Below are 19,706 nucleotides of genomic sequence, written 5' to 3'. Positions count from 1 at the left end.
TGTAATTAAAAAAAATAAAATACTATCAAGTGCTTAATATATGTTATTGAATGAAAATGAAACTCCTTGCCTCTTACTAACTTTTAATCTGCTACTAAAAGCAGCGAATGAGTTGAAAATGCGAGAATTATCAATAAAAGGAAAAACCAACCATCTCTGAAAGAAGACATGCTCTCCTTAGAAGTTAATGAACTTGGATGCCCATATCCTATATTTAGCTGTAGGAAATGATGATGGGAATGGGTACACAGGAGCTCTTCAATGAGAATAACAACAAACCTAAAAGACAAGAAGCATATGCTCACTGGTAGAGACTGTATGTCTTGAAGGAAACTGTCTCAAAGGAGAACTAAACAAAGAACAGCACTTTATGAGGCAAGTAGGACAAAATAAAGAGGAAGAGGTCATCTGCACAACAGCAGAAGGGAATTACTACATTTTGGGGGAGGGTAGGAAAAAGTTACATACTCTAGACTATGAGAAAGGAAAGTTGACTGTGTTAAGGTTGGGAAAGGGGACCCCAAAAGTTTGGGGTCCCAGAGGTCAGTGTTGTGAGGTGTCTCAAAAGAATTTGCAGGCTTGAACCCATCTCCTAGTCAAGGGGCAAAGTTAATTGTAATCGTTACTCCATTACAAAAATGGGCTGAATTTCTAAAAGAAATTAGCAGAGAAAGAGAAGCAAGGAGACACATTTATCCACTTCTATTATAGATATGCTAATTCTATGGGCCATCATATTATGCCACAGTTCTCTTTTATTGTCCTGCCTCAGTTTCCCTAATTATCCTGACCCCAGTCCTGCCTCAGTTTCTCTAAGTGTTCTATAATTGTTAGTTCAAAGCTTAGTCCTGCAAAACCTCCCCTCCTTCTTTATCAGAATATTTGATAAGGATAAAAGATCTTATGTTTTAGAATATCAGAATGCCTCTCCCCATCCCAAGCTATCAGAATGTAAGATACCATCTTACCAATATGCCTCTCCCCATCTCCGGGGTTCCTCCCCCCATTAGGTCATCCCCCATGCCCGGTCAGAACCAGATTGTCAGAGCCCTGTTCCTGCTCTCAGCACTTGGACTCCACCTCTGCCTCAGTCTACCCCCTGAGTCTGAGCCATGTGTATATATGTCATTGAGAACTCACATTGTTTGCTGGATTCTTGGAGACGATGGTCTCATTCAGCCCTGGGACCCAACCATGGATTCATTTGGTCCCAGTAAATCTCTCCCTTTAAACAAATTATTAAATACTCTCTAATCTCTATCCTGCCTCAGTTTCTCCAGCATTACAATAGGTAGGAGAGAAGAGTGGTCTCCGGAGTTGGATTTTGGTTCTCGAAGACAAGATTATTAGTCAGCAATGAACTGAGAAATGGTCTATTCACTATTGTTTTAGGAGTTTGATCTGTGGGACTATCCTGATGCCAGAAGCTATCAGACAGATTGGGCATGGGAGTTTTCTCAGGCAGACTCCAAAGCCAGAAGATCTAGAATCACTGACTTATTGCCAGAACAGAAGCTCCCCTAAAATCAAGGGACCACAAAATCATATTACATCAAATGCATCAATGTATGGTCAGAGGATGACATTATACTGACCTACATCAGAAAGCAAGGTCCCACACTAACAAAGTATTCAGAGTATCCCTCTTCCTGGTTGCAAATAAACAACACCCTCCTCCCAAAAAGAAATCCCACCAACTTCCCACCCTCATGAATAGGACCAGGTGAAGTTTTCTCAAAAAAATCCAAAATGGAATAGGTCAGACCTTAGGCCCAAGTTGCAGGAAGTGACATGATCTCTAGGCTTAGAGTTCTCTAGGGCAAGAAATGTCAGAAACTAGGTCTAAGCTACAGGAAGTGATGTGACCCACCGGAAGTACATAACATTGGTGAACATTGGTCAATAATGGTTACTTCTTTTTTAGTTCATCCAATGAAATAATTGGGCCTTTTGCTATTTAACTAGCTTTACTACTTCTCGCTTGCCAGGCCAAGGCATATGTTGGGAGATGGGAGCTGAGAGGCTCTACCTCTGCCTGGGTGTGTTTGGGCCCCTCCTTGCAAGGACCGAATAAATGTTTTCTCTTTGTATCTGAAGATGTCTCTGATTAGTTAATTTGGGTAAGAAGATCTTGCACCTGTCCCACACCTTCATAAACCCAACTATAGAAATGAAGTGTTCACCCTCTGAATAGCTCAACAAAATGTGGGGTATAAATTTCATGAAATATTGCTAAGGTATAAGAAATAATAAGTGTGAAACATTCAGGGAAAAACCTAGGAAGAAAGGAGAATCAGGAAAACAATCTACACAATGACTTCAACAATAACATAAATGAAAAGACCACCAAGAGAATGCTGAAATCTAAGTATCTGTGATGACTAAGAATGGTCCCATATGACAGAAAATGAAGATTATTTCTTAGACATGGACACCATGTAACCTAGTTTTGCTTAATGGTTCCAAGTGAGAATTCAAGGCTTATTCAAGATCCAAAATCTATGCTGTGGGTAGGAGAGAGAAAGAGTTTGTGGGGAGGGGAGAAGAAGAAGAGGGACAAGTAAGGAGTATGATGAGGGGAGGAGGAAGAATGTGGGGGGAAAGAAGGTAATCACTAGCAAAAAAACAAGATCTAAGAACCGATCTGATCAGAGCTGGTTATCTAGTTGACCTTTAGAGGCAATTCTAAAGTATATGTTAATATAGAATGGAATCAAATATACTCACAAGAGTTGACACAGAGCAGGGCCCTATTGTGATCAGAGAACAAGCACCTCCTTGGGGTCATCATCTCTGCTTAGTTAGCTGATAGGACCCCAGCAGGTTCCCCACACTCCTTTAGCCACTTTCTTACCACGCACATCTACCAAACTTGCCTTTTCTCCCACTCTGGCCAGTTCTGGATCCATAATCAAATCAATATTGCCACTGCTCCTGGAAATATGTTGTTAATCAGTTTTTCTATGACTCTACTCACCATCCCTGCAACTTCCTAAACTAAAATGCTGTTCTTCATGCTGCCACTCCTCTCTATATATCACTCCTATTATAAGTTCCTTGAGTGCAGGGACTGATGTTTCCCCCTTTTCTTTGTAGCATCATGACTCAGCACAGGGCCTGGCACATAGTAGGTGCCTAAAGCTTATTGAATGACTGAACAAAAACAAACAAACAAAAAAGGCCTTATATGAAGTTAAAACTGATGTAAGCTTTAAATATAATACCTAACATTTATATTACACTTACTTTATACTAAGCACTGTACTAAGTGCTTTACAACTATCTCTCACTTGATCTTCACAAGAACCTAAGACAGCTAGATGCTAATATTGATTCTCATTTTAAACTGAGGCAAACAGAAGTGAAGTGCCTCCTCCATAGCTACACAGCCAATGTCTGAGACTGGATTTGAACCTGAGATCTTTCCAACTTTAGGCTCAGAACTCTGTATGTGCTTCTGAATCACTTTAATATAAAGAGTTTGACAGACAGGAGAAGTGAGACCACAGGATTACAAACTCAGAGAAGGAAAGAACCTCAGAGGCCATCAAGTTTAACTCGCATGTGGCCAAAATCTGCCCATAGTCATAGTTAGTAATTGATCAAAAAACATTTACTAGCACTTAATCTATTATGTGCCAAGTATTGTGCTAAGGGCTGGAGAGACAAAGGCAGGCAATAGCAAACCTTGGCTTCAAGGTGCTTCCTATCAGATAGGAGAGGCAATAAACATCAACAGTCACAGCCCAGATATATGGAAGAGAGATGAAAGGTAATCTTAATCTTAGTTCGAGGTGTGAGAAGTTGGGAGTGGAGAGAATCAGGGCTGGTCAGGAAAAGCCACCTGCTGAAGAAGTATTTGAGCTGAATCTTGAAGGAAGCTCAGGAATCCTAAAAATAGGCAGGAAGGAAAAATATTCTAGGCATAGGGAACAACCAATTCGAAAATCCAGAGATGGGAAATGAAGTGTGGTAAGATGGCTAGTAAGGTGGGAACATAGTGTGGCTGTAAGAGAGTGATGCATAATTAGACTTGCAAAGCCGGGAAGAGCTTCAAACAATGGCATAGGTGATGCTACAAGTCATAGGAAACCAGCTGAACTCAGTGCCCAGAAGAGGACAAGGATTAGACACATGTTCCAGGAAAATCACTCTGGTAGCTGCTGAGAAATGGGCTGGTGTGGGGAGAACCTTGACATGGAGCCCAAAGAGGAGGCTTGGGCGACAATCTAGACTTGAGGCAAAGAAGGTGTGGGTTAGTGGGGTCACTGTTTGACCAGAAAGAAGGGGAGACAAGATATTGTGAAGGGCAAAATGACTAGATAAGGGATAAAATTGAAGCTGCAAGCATAGGTCTCACTTGGAGGACAGTGGTGTCCCTGATAGTAACAGCAAAGTCTGGAAGGGCATGGGGGAAAGAGAGTGAATTCAAATTTGATCCTGGTGAGTTTCAGATGCCTAATGGATACCCAGTTCAAAAGTTGAATAGACAGGTAGTATCTGGCAACTATCAAGTGTCCTGAGAGGAACAAGATCTCTTGGAAGCGGCATCCCCATTGGAGTGAGGGTAAATCTGAAGACTATGCAGTCAAAGATATGAGGCTAAACTGAAAGCAAAGGAATTTATCATTAATATGCTGATAGCAGCTTCCATAACAGATAAGTAAAGAATTTCACAGGGAAGATTTGGTAGGTAACCAGCAGGGTTTGTCATCATTTTGGGCTGGCAACCAAATGCCTTTACAATTATCAAATAAGTTCATTTAGATAAATCTGCAGAGATTTCTCATCCAAGGACAACCAAGAGTTATTGATACCATGCAAGTTTATCTCCCAAATCCCTGCCTATTCTACTATATATTTTTTCTTTTCTGATAGTGATTAGGGCTTTCAATATTGAATACCAAATTATTGGGGGATTTTAACACTGTTAATCAAGAGGTCACTAAAGAACTGTGATTCCTATTTTCTCCTTCCTCCCTACCTCTCCCTGAAACATCTGCATAAAAATTAAAACCAGACCCTTTGGAACTGTGAGGTCAGCAAGAGAGACAGTATGGGGATAAAAGAGATGACCCAGGGCAGAGCCACGGGGCTACATTCACAGCTGGTGGCATGGTATGGAAGATGAGGAGCACACAAAGAATTGGAAGAAGAACCTAGAAAGGACAAAGAATCACAAAGAGTCAGAGGGTGCCCAAGACTGCCAAAAGCTGCAGGGCAGTCGATGAACAAGAGGACTGGATTTTTCCCCTTACCCACAAATTGCTAGCTGTCTCAGGAAGTGGACCATGAAGGTCCCTGCATACCTGCTCTAGCAAAACCCTCCATTCTTACCAGACTGAATAATGATTTACATAAGGGATGAGATCAAGTCATATCTCCCACCCCAGAACTGTATACAAAGTCAAATAGAAGTCCATGGACAATAGGAAAGGGGACCCCAAAGCCAAGCCAAATATCCAGCCAAGGTCTTAGCTCCACAGTTAGTAGACATGACTTTCAGTCCCATTTTTTCTTTTGACTGGAGTATCAGTGTAAGAAGCTGTATCTATAAGCAACAAGTGCAGATAGATCCTCTGGGAAAGACTGAGGAGTGTCAGCATAAAGGGCAGTGAAGGAAGGGGGAAAGAGTGCCACAGCATCCAGATTTTGCTGTTCCTCAGACATTTTATTTCCTGATTTTATGAACTGTCATTGTCAATCCCTCCCTCCTTACTATCCTGGCTTCTTTCAAATATCTAATAAAGTTCTACTTTCTGCAAAAAGCATTTCCTAGATATCTTTACTATACTAGTGACTTCCTTTGCAATTATCTCCAATTCATCATGTTACGTATCTGTCCCTCTCAACATATATATATGGGGGGGGGGGGGGAAGGGGAAGTGACACAGGGAGACTGATCAATCTTATTTGTACATAACTGTCTGCATGCTGTCTTTTTTTTAAAGTAATAGTATTACTACAAAAAATAAGACTACTGTCACAATTTTTAAAATGCAAAAGTGAAGGAAGCACAAACAAGCAGGGCAATTCTGAAAGTTATAGGCAAATTTCCATTACATATTTTTCTTTAAAATAAGCAGCATGAAATGGAGATTCATGTAAAATCCTTTTTGTGTTCAACTGTGTATATGTGCATATAGAAATACTCTTTATTAGAGTTTAAATTCAGAATTTTAAAAATGTTTTCTAGAAAGCAAAAAAAGAGAAGGATGAGGACTGAGAAAAGGCAATATTAAACTGTCACTTAAGAGATGCCTGGTAACTAGTGGCAGAACTAGGATTTGAACACAGACCCAATATTCCCTCCTTTGCACTTGACCACCCCTACTAACCTAAAGCATGTGAAATCAATTCAGCAAGTAACCTCAGTTCTTAAGTAGAACAAATATACTTACAAATCTTTCTCAGGACTGAGCACAAGAGTTACCAGCGTAACTCAAAATGATATGAACAGCTTTATTTCTGAATTTTCAGTACCTATCATAGTACCTAGAATCTGGCAGACTCAACACTTGCTTGTTGAGAGATAGATTTAGAGGAATTAAAAGATCCTACTTAATAATAAAAAGAAATTCTCAATTTTAAAGTAAATTACTATCAATTTAGGAAAAATATTCTTAAGATTAGAAGTAAAAAAAAAAAAACAACACTCCAACATAACTAAGAATGAATATTGCTTTTCCAAGAAACCACATAAGATACCTTGGCACAAATCTACTGTTATTAAGGCAAGTATTTAGTACCTTCATGTAATTTACAATCTTTGCAAGAACTCCAAATTTGTATCCTGAGCCTCCAGAAAGGGCTTTGAAGTTAAATGATCCATTACTGTGATCTGTAAGGGAAAAAAAAAAAAGACATTTTCTAAACACTTTCATAGTGGTTCATGTTTTAAATTTTGTGTATGACTGACTTCTAAACAACTGTTCCCCAGATCCACCAGCATAATGGTTTTATTTGAGTGTTTACACTTCCCTAAATCCAGCCAATAAAATATTGATAACAAAAACAATCCTTCTTCGAAACTAAGAGTAGGGACAAAAATGCAGATTTTTCAAACAGTAATATCAAAGAATACATTTGGTTGCTTCTTTTAAAATATTGTACAATAAAGCAATCCCATAATTCGGTTGAGTTTTATGCTGTTACTTAAGATGAACATCTGCTGATTCTTTACTTTATCATTAGTGAGTTAATTAGGCCCTTCAGGGTGATGGAACCTAGCCTGGACTACACCCACAGCCAGCAAGCAACATGAGTGAAAGGGATGACCTGTCTTGAGCTGAGTTTTCTCAAATTTAAGGCCCACTCATGGACCCACACTTAACACCGTATACCAAGATAAGATCAAAATGGGTCCATGACTTAGGCATAAAGAACAAGATTATAAATAAATTAGAGGAACATAGGATATTTTATCTCTCAGACCTGTGGAGGAGGAAGGAATTTGTGACCAAAGATGAACTAGAGACATTATTGATCACAAAATAGAAAATTTTGATTACATCAAATTAAAAAGCCTTTGTGCACAGGATGATTTCAGAAAGGCCTGGAGAGACTTACACGAACTGATGCTGAGTGAAATGAGCAGGACCAGGAGATCATTATATACTTCAACAACAATACTAGATGATGACCAGTTCTGATGGATCAGGCCATCCTCAGCAACGAGATCAACCAAATCATTTCTAATGGAGCAGTAATGAACTGAGCTAGCTATGCCCAGAAAAATAACTCTGGGAGATGACTAAAAACCATTACATTAAATTCCCAATCCCTATATTTATGCACACATGCATTTTTGATTTCCTTCACAAGCTAATTGTACAATAATTCAGAGTCTGATTCTTTTTGTACAGCAAAATAATGTTTTGATCATGTATACTTATTGTGTATCTAAGTTATATTTTAATATATTTAACATCTACTGGTCATCCTGCCATCTAGGGGAGGGGGGGGGGGGGGTAAGAGGTGAAAAATTGGAACAAGAGGTTTGGCAATTGTTAATGCTGTAAAGTTACCCATGTATAAATCCTGTAAATAAAAGGCTATTAAATTTAAAAAAAAAAAAAAAAAAAGCCTTTGTGCAGAATGTTTTGTGGCAGCCCTTTTTGTAGTGGCTAGAAACTGGAAACTGAATGGATGCCCATCAGTTGGAGAATGGCTGAATAAATTGTGGTATATGAATATTATGGAATATTATTGTTCTATAAGAAATGACCAACAGGATGATTTCAGAAAGGCCTGGAGAGACTTACATGAACTGATGCTGAGTGAAATGAGCAGGACCAGGAGATCATTATATACTTCAACAACAATACTATATGATGACCAGTTCTGATGGACCTGGCCATCCTCAGCAATGAGATCAACCAAATCATTTCCAATGGAGCAGTAATGAACTGAACCAGCTACGCCCAGAGAAAGAACTCTGGGAGATGACTAAAACCATTACATTGAATTCCCAATCCCTATATTTATGCCCACATGCATTTTTGATTTCCTTCACAAGCTAACTGTACAATATTTCAGAGTCTGATTCTTTTTGTACAGCAAAATAACGGTTTGGTCATGTATACTTATTGTGTATCTAATTTATATTTTAATATATTTAACATCTACTGATCATCCTGCCATCTGGGGGAGGAGGTGGAGAGTAAGAGGTGAAAAATTGGAACAAGAGGTTTGGCAATTGTTAATGCTGTAAAGTTACCCATGCATATAACCTGTAAATAAAAGGCTATTAAATAAAAAAATAATAAAAAATTTAAAAAAAAAAAAGCCTTTGTGCAAACAAAACTAATGCAAACAAGATTAGAAGGGAAGAAACAAACTGGGAAAACATCTTCACAGTTAAAGGTTCTGATAAAGGCCTCATTTCCAAAATATATAGAGAACTGACTCTAATTTATAAGAAATCAAACCATTCTCCAATTGATAAATAGTCAAAGGATATGAATAGACAATTTTCAGATGATGAAATTGAAAATATTACCACTCATATGAAAGTGTTCCAAATCACTATTGATTAGAGAAATGCAAATTAAGACAACTCTGAGATACCACTACACACCTGTCAGATTGGCTAAGATGACAGGAAAAAATAATGATGAATGTTGGAGGGGATGGGGGAAAACTGGGACACTGATGCATTGTTGGTGGAGTTGTGAACGAATCCAACCATTCTGGAGAGCAATCTGGAATTATGCCCAAAAAGTTATCAAACTGTGCATACCCTTTGATCCAGCAGTGTTACTACTGGGCTTATACCCCAAAGAGATACTAAAGAAGGGAAAGGGACCTGCATGTGCCAAAATGTTTGTGGCAGCCCTGTTTGTAGTGGCTAGAAACTGGAAAATGAATGGATGCCCATCAATTGGAGAATGGTTGGGTAAATTGTGGTATATGAATGTTATGGAATATTATTGTTCTATAAGAAATGACCAGCAGGATGAATACAGAGAGGCTTGGAGAGACTTACATGAACTGATGCTAAGTGAAATGAGCAGAACCAGGAGATCATTATATACTTCAACAACAATACTGTATGAGGATGTATTCTGATGGAAGTGGATTTCTTTGACAAAGAGAAGATCTAACTCAGTTTCAATTGATCAAGGATGGACAGAAGCAGCTACACCCAAAGAAAGAACACTGGGAAATGAATGTAAACTGTTTGCATTTTTGTTTTTCTTCCTGGGTTATTTTTACCTTCTGAATCCAATTCTCCCTGTGCAACAAGAGAACTGTTCGGTTCTGCACACATATATTGTATCTAGGATATACTGCAACATATTTAACATATATAGGACTGCTTGCCATCTGGGGGAGGGGGTGGAGGGAGGGAGGGGAAAAATCGGAACAGAAGTGAGTGCAAGGGATAATGTTGTAAAAAATTACCCTGGCATGGGTTCTGTCAATAAAAAAGTTATTATAATAAATTTTTTAAAAAGAGAGAGATTTGCAGTAAAAGAACATAAAAAAAAAAAAATTTTAAGGCCCACTCTCTATTCACCTGGAGGCCAGACACATCTGCTGTCTTTGTGTTACAGTGCTTGTCTCAAAAGAAGTTTTTAAAAATAGCATCTCCCCCCGCCCCCCCCGAAGCTGTCCCTCAATCTACAATGGATAAGAAGTAGCTGTATGGATGATCCCCCTGACTTAGTTGTCCCTACACGTTGTCAGCCTCCCTTCATTCCACTCCTACACACACTACATTGTGATGTATGTGGGAGGGAAATGGGGAGGAAAATTCATAAATGCTAGTGGAAGAACACAACCTACTCACACTCTCCTACACAATACACTTGCTAACCTCCCATACTATTAGCTACAGGAAGGTTGGGGGAAGGGGGAAGAGAAGAGAATTCATAATTGCTTATCAAAGTGCACATCCTACTCACCAGACATCATTTAGTTCACAGGGGAGCTGGGAGACTTGTGAAAAGAAAAAAGAAAAATCAACCCATTTGCCACTTGCTTAGTAACAATACTTTAATCACTAAAAGCAACAAATCAAATGAAACACTTGAAAAGGATTCCAAAGCTAAAGCAAAAAAGACAAAAAGGAGACATGAGGCATGAGCTGAAATTTCACCAAGAGTAGGTTAAGTAGTTTTTGTAGAGATAGCTACTCTCTGAGAGGAAACAGTACCAGTGAACCCTGGAAGCCAGGACATCACAAGTGCCTCTCTTTTCCCTAATCTCCTCATCCATTTCTCTTGGTGGATTCATTAACAAGCACATGACAACTGCTGTAACAATCACTAAAAAGTACAGATCCCTCTCTCCTAGCTAAGGAGACCTGAGAGCACACCTAAGCTGCTTTAACTGGACCTCAGGACAGATGAGCAATTAATAGAAACAATGGAAATGTGAGGACAACACATGTAAAAATCCTCTTGTACTAAGCTAGAGAACACTGTAAAATATTATACCATCCTGGAATTAACTTGGCAGGACTGTGAAAAGAGGAAAATGCTTTATGTACAAACACAATATGCTATATTCTATACTCCAAATCTCTCTGCTTAGCTAAGTATCTTGGGAAGCTCATCAGGCTAGTCTGGATGGAAAGACAAAAAACAAAGGGCACACTAGTACCCTCAGAATCTAACAGCTACCCAGGAATCCAGAGCTTAGGACATAAAGCTGCTCACCTCCAGTGAGAAACAAAGGAGCCAGCTTTGCCCAAGACCACTGGCATCTGCCCTTCAGCACCATTTAAGGGGCTGTATTCCTTTTTTTATACACAAGTACAAAAATGCCATCTACCAATGAATACAGTAATTAAGTCAGAGAAGAAAGGACTATCAAGAAACACAAGCTCTTTGGTGACTAGGGTTTTTATCTCAGCCATTCAAACTAGTCACTAAGGTCTGCTTATATCACAAATGAACTGAGAGGTCATTGAATCAAACCCCATTACTTTACAAATGAGAAATCTGACAACCAAAGAGTTTAAGCAATTTATCCTGGGTCACCCTGACAGTGTCTAAGGTGAGATTCAGATTCAAGTCTTCCAGATACCAAGATCGGATCTCCATGCCAACTTCTCACTATAATCAAGCCAAGTCATTCAGCACTGATCAAGTGCCTGTTATATGCCAGAAGTTGCGCTAAGCCCCAGAGATACAAAAAAAGGCAAAAATAAAAGTGCTCAACAGTGAGAGAGCTAATCCTGAACAGTCTACATTCTCAGCTTCTTCTTGGCCAATAATCAAGGCTTTACTGCATCTTCCAACTTCTTCATAAATAATTAATTCCCTGATTCAACATGATTATTTTTATTGATTAAGGAAAAAAATAGAAACAAAAGGAAACCCTTAGTTCTCCAACAAACCCCTAACGCCAAGAAGCTTTTAAAATTAGCCCTTCCCCATCTTTTCTTTTCCTCTCCTCTCCCTTACTTATTTTTACACACACACACACACACACACACACACACACACACACACACACACCATAAGCATGCACACAATTATTCTATCGACCATTTTGAGGTTTTTTATTTTGCTTTAAACCTTAAATCAGTCTCATCTTTGTGGCTGAAAACATCTGAACTTTGAGAGAGAAAATGGAGACAAGGGCACATGGGGTAATGTACATATTCTAACAGCCATGAAATCTGATATAAAACAGTAACAACAACACTCAGAATCCATCTCTTCAGAAAAGCTTTAATCTAGTGGTTGATAAGTAACAGATAAAACACTTCATGAAATAAAGTACCTATCCAAACCATTGCTATGATGGAATTTTGTTCAATCACATTGTTGAATTACAATAATTACAAACAAATAATTCAATGACCTAAAAGGGCCCTATGTAATCTCAAAAGTTATTCTTAACATTTCTCTAAATGGTCCGTAGAAACTGTGGGGCACTACTCTGATTATAATAAATTTTCTACAAAAAATACTACTCTACATTCAAAATACTGGTTTTTCAATGGTATCTTTCCACTTAACAGTCATTCCTTGTAACTAAAGAACTTGATCTGTCTTTGTTGGTGAGGAAAGGAAAAATGAACTGTTTCAATTGGGTTTACTGGTAACCTTATCATGTCATAGATATAAATGGTTCAACTCTAAATATATACCAAGAAGGTATGGGATGTCTGAGGCCCAAATCTTTTCTCTTCTCAGTTTTAATAAGTATTATTTCTAAGTTCTCCTCCCTTTTCCATCTCAACCTAAATACTTATCTCCAGGACTTCCAAGAAAAAAGTAGACATTCCAAAGGAGCATGGCTATTCAGGATAATTCAAAATAAACAAACAAACAAACAAACAAAAAAAACTGGACAGATGACCTCCTGCAAAACTGGTAGGGGGATTCAAAGAAAAGAAATAGAAACAACCCCATTCTCCAGAAAATTAACATTCGGTGGGGGCAATGTGAGGAGACATACAACATATAAATGGCTGGACCTAACGTATGACAAGGAGATAACTGAGAAAGGAGAGATCAAGCAAAGTGTTTTAGGGATATCTGCTAAGGGAAAGAACACTGAAAGTTTCTGACAGGGAGAGGTGACACAAGAGATGTCTTCCAAGAAGAGATACAAGGCAAGCTAAACCTTGAGGAACCATAAGGAACCCTGCAGATGAGAAAAGAATTCTGCAAAGGCCTAGAATGAGAGGACAGAATGCTGAGTGCTCAGGTAAGCCAGGAGGCCAATTTGGTTGGGGTGCAGAGTAAGTGAAAGAGAGTCATGTGAAAAAAAATAATAATGCTAACATTTATAGTACCAACTATGTGCCAGGCACTGTGCTAGTAAGTGCTTTAAAGATATCTAATTTGATCCTCACAACAATGCTGGGAGATAGATACTGTTATTATTCCCATTTTTACAGTTGAGGAAACTGAGGCAAACAGGGTTAAATGACTTGCTCAAGGTCATACAACTAGTAAATATCTGAGCCTGGATTAAAACTCAGGTCTCCCTGATTTCGGGCCTTTATTCACCGCACAATTTAGGTGCCTATGATAACATGTTTTCATAACGCCTATGTGCCAAGTATTGTGCTATGTGTTTCATAATTATTACCTCATTTGAACCTCACAGTAATGCTGGGATATAGTAGTTATTATTACTCTCTTCTTTACAGCTGAGAAAACTACAGCACATAGTAGTTAAGTGACTTGTCCAGGAGGAGCGGGGGGTGAGGAGGTGGTCACACAATGAAGAATTGTTTTTTTAATTTTAATAACTTTTTATTTACAACTTATATACATGGGTAATTTTACAGCATTGACAATTACCAAACCTTTTGTTCCAATTTTTCCCCTCCTTCCCCCCATCCCCTCCCCTAAATGGCAGGATGACCAATACATGTTAAATATATTTAGAGTATAAATTAAATACAAAATAAGTATACATGTCCAAACTATTATTTTGCTGTACAAAAATAATCGGACTCCGAAATATTGTACAGTTAGCCTGTGAAGGAAATCAAAAATGCAAGTGGGCAAAAATAAAGGGATTGGGAATTCAATGTAATGGCTCTTAGTCATCTCCCAGAGTTCTTTCACTGGGTGTAGCTGGTTCAGTTCATTACTGCTCAATTAGAACTGATTTAGTTCATCTCATTGCTGAAGATGGCCAGGTCCATCAGAATTGATCATCATATAGTACTGTTGTTGAAGTATATAACGATCTCCTGGTCCTGCTCATTTCACTCAGCATCAGTTCGTGTAAGTCTCTCCAGGCCTTTCTGAAATTATCCTGTTGGTCGTTTCTTACCAAACAATAATATTCCATATTATTCATATACCACAATTTATTCAGCCATTCTCCAATTGATGGACATCCATTCAGTTTCCAGTTTTTAGCCACTACAAAGAGGGTTGCCACAAACATTCTTGCACATACAGGTCCCTTTCCCTTCTTTAAGATCTCTTTGGGATATAAGCCCAGTAGTAACACTGCTGGGTCAAAGGGTATGCACAGTTTGATAACTTTTTGAGCATTCCAAACAATGAAGAATTGTAAGAGGCTGGATATGAACTCAGGTTTTCCTAACTCCATGCTGGCACTTTATCTACTGCATCACCAAGGGTAGGCTAGAGTCAGATCATAAAGAATTATAACTAAAAGATTACAAAGTTTATACTGAATCCCTTCTGCACCAGGAGGAATAACATAGTGAGATTTATGCCATGGGAAGACTGTTTAGGCAGTTATGCAGAGAAGGGAGAAGGGGAGGTATGTTAAGCAACTGAACTGACAAGGGCTGGCACCTAATCAGTTATGAGGGAGAACAAAGAATCAAAAACAACTCAAAAGCTTAAGAGTCTCAGTGACTGAAAGGACTGTGATGCCTTAGAGGAAGGACAGGTTTAGGGGAATGATTGCAAATTTAATTTTCAATAGGTTAATTTGGAGGTGCTGGTGAAACAAACAGATGGAAAAATATAGTAGGCAAATGGAAATGTAGGAATGGAGTTTAAGAAAGAGATGGGTATACACATAGGTATACAAACATTTGTATTGAGTCATTTACAGCTAGGCTGAATCCATGAATGTTGACAAGATAATTAAATCAAAGTAGAGAGGGAGTGGCTAAGGAACTCTTCCCGTCACTCATGTTCAGAGTGAGGGAGATTGATGACAATCAAGCAAAGAAAAGTAAAAAAGGAATAATCAGACAGGAGGAGAACCAGGAGAGAGTATCAGAGTTGTCACAGAACCCACAGAAGGATTTATACTCCACGAACATTTTAAATATAGTTCCCGTATTATTTTCTAGAATGGTAAGACCAACTCACAGCACCATCAAGAGCATATTAATGTGCCTATCATCCTTAGATTCTCCAACAGTTGTCATTGTTTATATTATATCATCTTTGCCAATTTTATAAACATGAGATGAAAACTCAAAATTAGTTTTGTTAATAGTTTCTAATATGACCTTGATTTTTCCCTGTATCCTTTTCCTGCTTCCCAAAGAGCCATACTTTAAAAGAAAGATTTAAAAAAAAAAAAAAAAAGAGAAATAGGGAGGAAAAAAAACCAACACTTCAATGCACTGAAAAAAAAAAAAAAACTGACATTAAACACAATGTTCCATGTGGATCTCAACCTCTACAGAAGAGTAAGTGGAGATGCCTTCCCATATCTCTTCTTTGGAGTTAAGCTTACTCTGTGATTTTGCAATATTTAGTTTTTGTACAATATTAAGTTTTTTGCAATATTTAGGGTTTTTCCCCCCTGGATCTGCTTATTTCATTTTATATCAGTTCATGCAAGTCATTCACCCTTCTTTATATTCATCATTTCTTAGCACTCAGGAATATTCTATTACATTCATGCACCACTATTTGTTCAGCTATTCCCCAATTTGTAGACATCTATCTTGTTACCAGTCCTCTTGCTACCACAAAAAGTAAAGCTACAAATATTTTGATGTATATGGAATCTTTTTTCTTTTTGGGGGGCAAAAAATGTCTCTGGTGTAGACATGGAAACCATTTTACTTACATAATTTCAAACTGCTTTCTTGAGTGGTTATCCCAATTCACAGATCTAAAACAATGCAATAATATGGCTGTTTTTCCAACACTGATTATTCTCAACATTTATTACTTAATTTGCTGGTCATGAGGTAAATTATTTTATATATCTGTGAATACCCTGAGATTTTTTTTTTAATTTTATTAAAGCTTTTTATTTACAAAACATATGCAGGGGTAATTTTTCAGCATTGACCCTTGCAAAACTTTCTGTTCCAAATTTTTCCCTCCCTCCCCCCACTCCCTCCCCTAGATGGCAGGTAGTCCAATACATGTTAAATATGTTAAAACATATTAAATCCAATATCTATATATACATATTTATACAATTATCTTGCTGCAAAAGAAAAATCAGGTAAAGGAGGAAATAAAAAAAACTGAGAAAGAAAACAAAATGCAAGCAAACATCAACAGAAAAAGTGAAGATGCTATATTGTGATCCATACTCAGTCCCCACAGCCCTCTCTCTAAAGTGTAGATGACTTTCTTCATCACTGAAGAACTGGAACTGGTTTGAATCATTTCATTGTTGAAAACGGCCACATCCCACAAATGATCATCTTATAATCTTGTTGCTGTGTATAATGATCTCCTGGTTCTGCTCATTTCACTCAGCATCAATTCATGTAAGTCTCTCCAGGCCTCTTTGAAATTTCTTACAGAATAATAATATTCCATAACATTCATATACCATCATTTATTCAGCCATTCTCCAACTGATGGGCATCCACTCAGTTTCTAGTTTCTTGCCACTATAAAAAGGGCTGCCACAAACATTTTTGCATGTTACCCTGAAATTCTTTTGAGAACTCTTTGCTTATATTTGTTCTTATCTAACACCTTTATACACTTAAGTCAGAAGAGAGACACCTCTTAAAGTGGTAGGCAGATCTACACCCAGAGAGAGGGCTGTAACAACTGAATGTGGATCACAACATAACATTCTCCCTCTTTTTGTTGCTGTTCACTTGCATTTTGTTTTCTTACTCATTTTTTTTTATACAGAAATGTTACCAAATGCTATTCCCCAATACCTAAGCGATCAAAGGATATGAACAAATAGTTCTGTTATTTTAATGTACATTTCTCCTATCAGTAGTCATTGGAAGCATTTTTTCTAAAGTTTAATATAGTTAATAGCTAAACTGTACAAATATGCTAACGTAGTATCAGTATCACCACTATAGGATATACCCCACAGAGACCAAAGACAAAGGGAAAGAACCCTTGTGAACCCATACAAAAATACTTATATTAACACTTTATATTATTTACTTTGACTGAAAAACATGTATCCTTCCTACATCTGTTTAACCATGAATTAACAAAAAAAAAAAAAAAAAAAAAAAAAAAAAAGTAAACCTATCCCTTGTAACAAAAATGCACAGCCAAGTGATACAAATTTCTATTCTAAAAATGTATATCTCATTCTATACCCGGTGTCCTTCAATTTCTCTGTGAAAAGATTCAGTCTGCTTTTATCAGACTCCCAAGAACTCTTGGTTAGTTATGGCACTGATTAGAATTTTGAAGTCTTTTAAAATGGTTGGTCTTTACAATGTTGACATTAATGTACAAATGATTCTCTTGACTCTGCTCAGTTCATACAAATCTTTCCAGCTTTCTCTGAAAGCGCTCCTTTTTTGTCATTTATTACATCACAATTATATCATATAATCATATTACTATGTAAATATTTATATCATAATATTATTAAACCACAATACTATTCCATTCCATTAGTAAAATTTGCGAAGTTCTTCCTCAAATTGATAGGCATCATCTCCCTAATTCCTAGTTTCTTGCTGATTCAGAAACAGCTTATATAGGTTATTTTTGTAATTATGAGCCCCTGTCCTATTTCTTTGATGTTTTGGGGATTCACAGAGCTAGCAGTGCTACAGCTGGGTTAAAGAATATGCACACCAGTGACTTTATTGCACATATCCAGAATAATGGACCAATTCGCAATTCCACTTAAATGCATTTATCATCTAGTTTTTCCAATCCTTCTTTCCAACAACTGTCATTTTAATTTTTTGAACTTTGCTAGTCTGACAGGTGTGACGTAAAATCTTAGAGCTGCTTTTAATTTCTATTTCTTTTAATAATTAGTAATTTGAAGCATTTTGAATATGATTGTTGATAACTTACTTCAATTTCTCCCTTTGAAAACTGCTGCTTTCATTTTTTGGGGTACATGATTATTATGTAAATATTTTATACAGTTTCACATATAATGAATATACTGCTTCCTTTCTGAATAGGTATGGAGAGGTGATAATGATTATTATATTGCTTGCCTTTTGAATGGGTATAGGAGATGCTGGAAGGAGGGAGAGAATTTGGAATTCTTTTTAAAAAATTAATGTTAAAAATAAAGGAAAAAAGAAAACTGTCTCTTCATATCCTCTGGACAATTTTTCCACTAGGAAATGGCACTTAAAATTTTGAATGAGTACCTTATATGACATGAATATGAAATCTTTATCAGAGAAACCTAATACAAAGATTATTTCTCAGTTATCCATTTCTCTTCTAATTCTAGCTATGTGAGTTTTATTTGTACAAAACTTAAAAATTTTATGTGCTATAATGTTCTCGCTGGTTTCAGACTAGAAGCAGGTTTCATGAAGTGAGAGATTTATGGGGATTTCATTTTGGGCTAGATTTGCATGACTGCCTTGACCCCACATTTCTGGTGCCCACTGAACAACTGAGAAAGTCTACCTACCTAGTGTGTCTCTGTCTCTCTCTGTCTCGCTCTTTTTTTTTTTTTTTTTTTAAACAAACGGGACTTATGCTGTCTAGATTTAAATTCCCTTTGAAATTATGAATGTGCTGACCAATTCTGCATCTCTTCAAAGCCCTTCTGCCAGGAGAACCTGCTCCACACATGTGAAAGGAGCCCCACAAATATGCAGTCCAAGCCTAGCTGATTGTGTCTGAGAACAATGCTGTTGCATCACCCAGCTCTCAGAAACAGGCTAAGCTAGAAGATGGTAGGAGATGGAGAGGGAAAAGAGGGGGCGAGGGACAGGAAGCAGAAGAGAGAGTAAGAAAGAACGATTAGGGGAGAAGGTGATGAGAAAGGAGGAAAATAATATAGAAATATGGGGAGGATAAGCCATAACAGTAGACAGTTCTCTTATTCATGCTCTATATTCTTTGGTTATATAGCTGTGTTCACTCTATTCTTTTCATCTTTTTAAAAATACTCTTCCTCCCATCTTTTTCTCCTACAAATCTCTTTATAAAGAAGAGGGCATAAAGATAGGAGTGTGTCTGAGTCAAAAAAGCATCTATAAAGCACCTACTATGTGCCAAGTATCATGACTGTTTGCAACCTATTTCTGTTGTTTTACTTCTCTTCGTCTTGCCAAATCACAAAATTTTCCTCTTTTTTTTTCTATTCATTTTTCATGTACCACCCTCTGAAAAAGGAGAGAGTTTTGCTTAAGGTGATTTCTTCCTGGAATTTATTGTCCCTCTTAAAGATGATTTTTCTCCTCTGTCTCTCTCCCAACCCCCAATGAGTTTAAGTTATTTTGAGTCTCAATTGTGTGTGCTCTATTTATTACAGTATGCTGATTATTTTTATACTTAAGGCTTTCAAGTAGAAAAGTGATTCTTAGTTCATCTCTTTTCCAGGTAAGACTTTTTTTTATTGGCATTATTTTACAT

At 37.5% G+C, this 19,706-nt stretch overlaps 1 protein-coding gene across 1 annotated transcript in view; it reads right to left on the bottom strand.

Moving 5' to 3' along the window:
* GTF2E2 (general transcription factor IIE subunit 2) overlaps window positions 1-19,706 on the bottom strand; it is a 93,686-nt gene that overhangs the window by 40,338 nt on the left and 33,642 nt on the right. Inside the window, exon 3 of the mRNA XM_031941462.1 lies at window positions 6,750-6,841. Within this exon, the coding sequence (XP_031797322.1) occupies window positions 6,750-6,841 (92 nt within the window). The remainder of the gene's footprint in view (window positions 1-6,749; window positions 6,842-19,706) is intronic.

The sequence above is a fragment of the Sarcophilus harrisii genome, chromosome 6 (genome assembly GCF_902635505.1).
Source record: "Sarcophilus harrisii chromosome 6, mSarHar1.11, whole genome shotgun sequence".
NCBI classification, from domain to species: domain Eukaryota; kingdom Metazoa; phylum Chordata; class Mammalia; order Dasyuromorphia; family Dasyuridae; genus Sarcophilus; species Sarcophilus harrisii.
The sequence above is the reverse complement of the archived record's forward strand: the minus strand, read 5'-3'. Positions and strand labels throughout refer to the sequence as shown.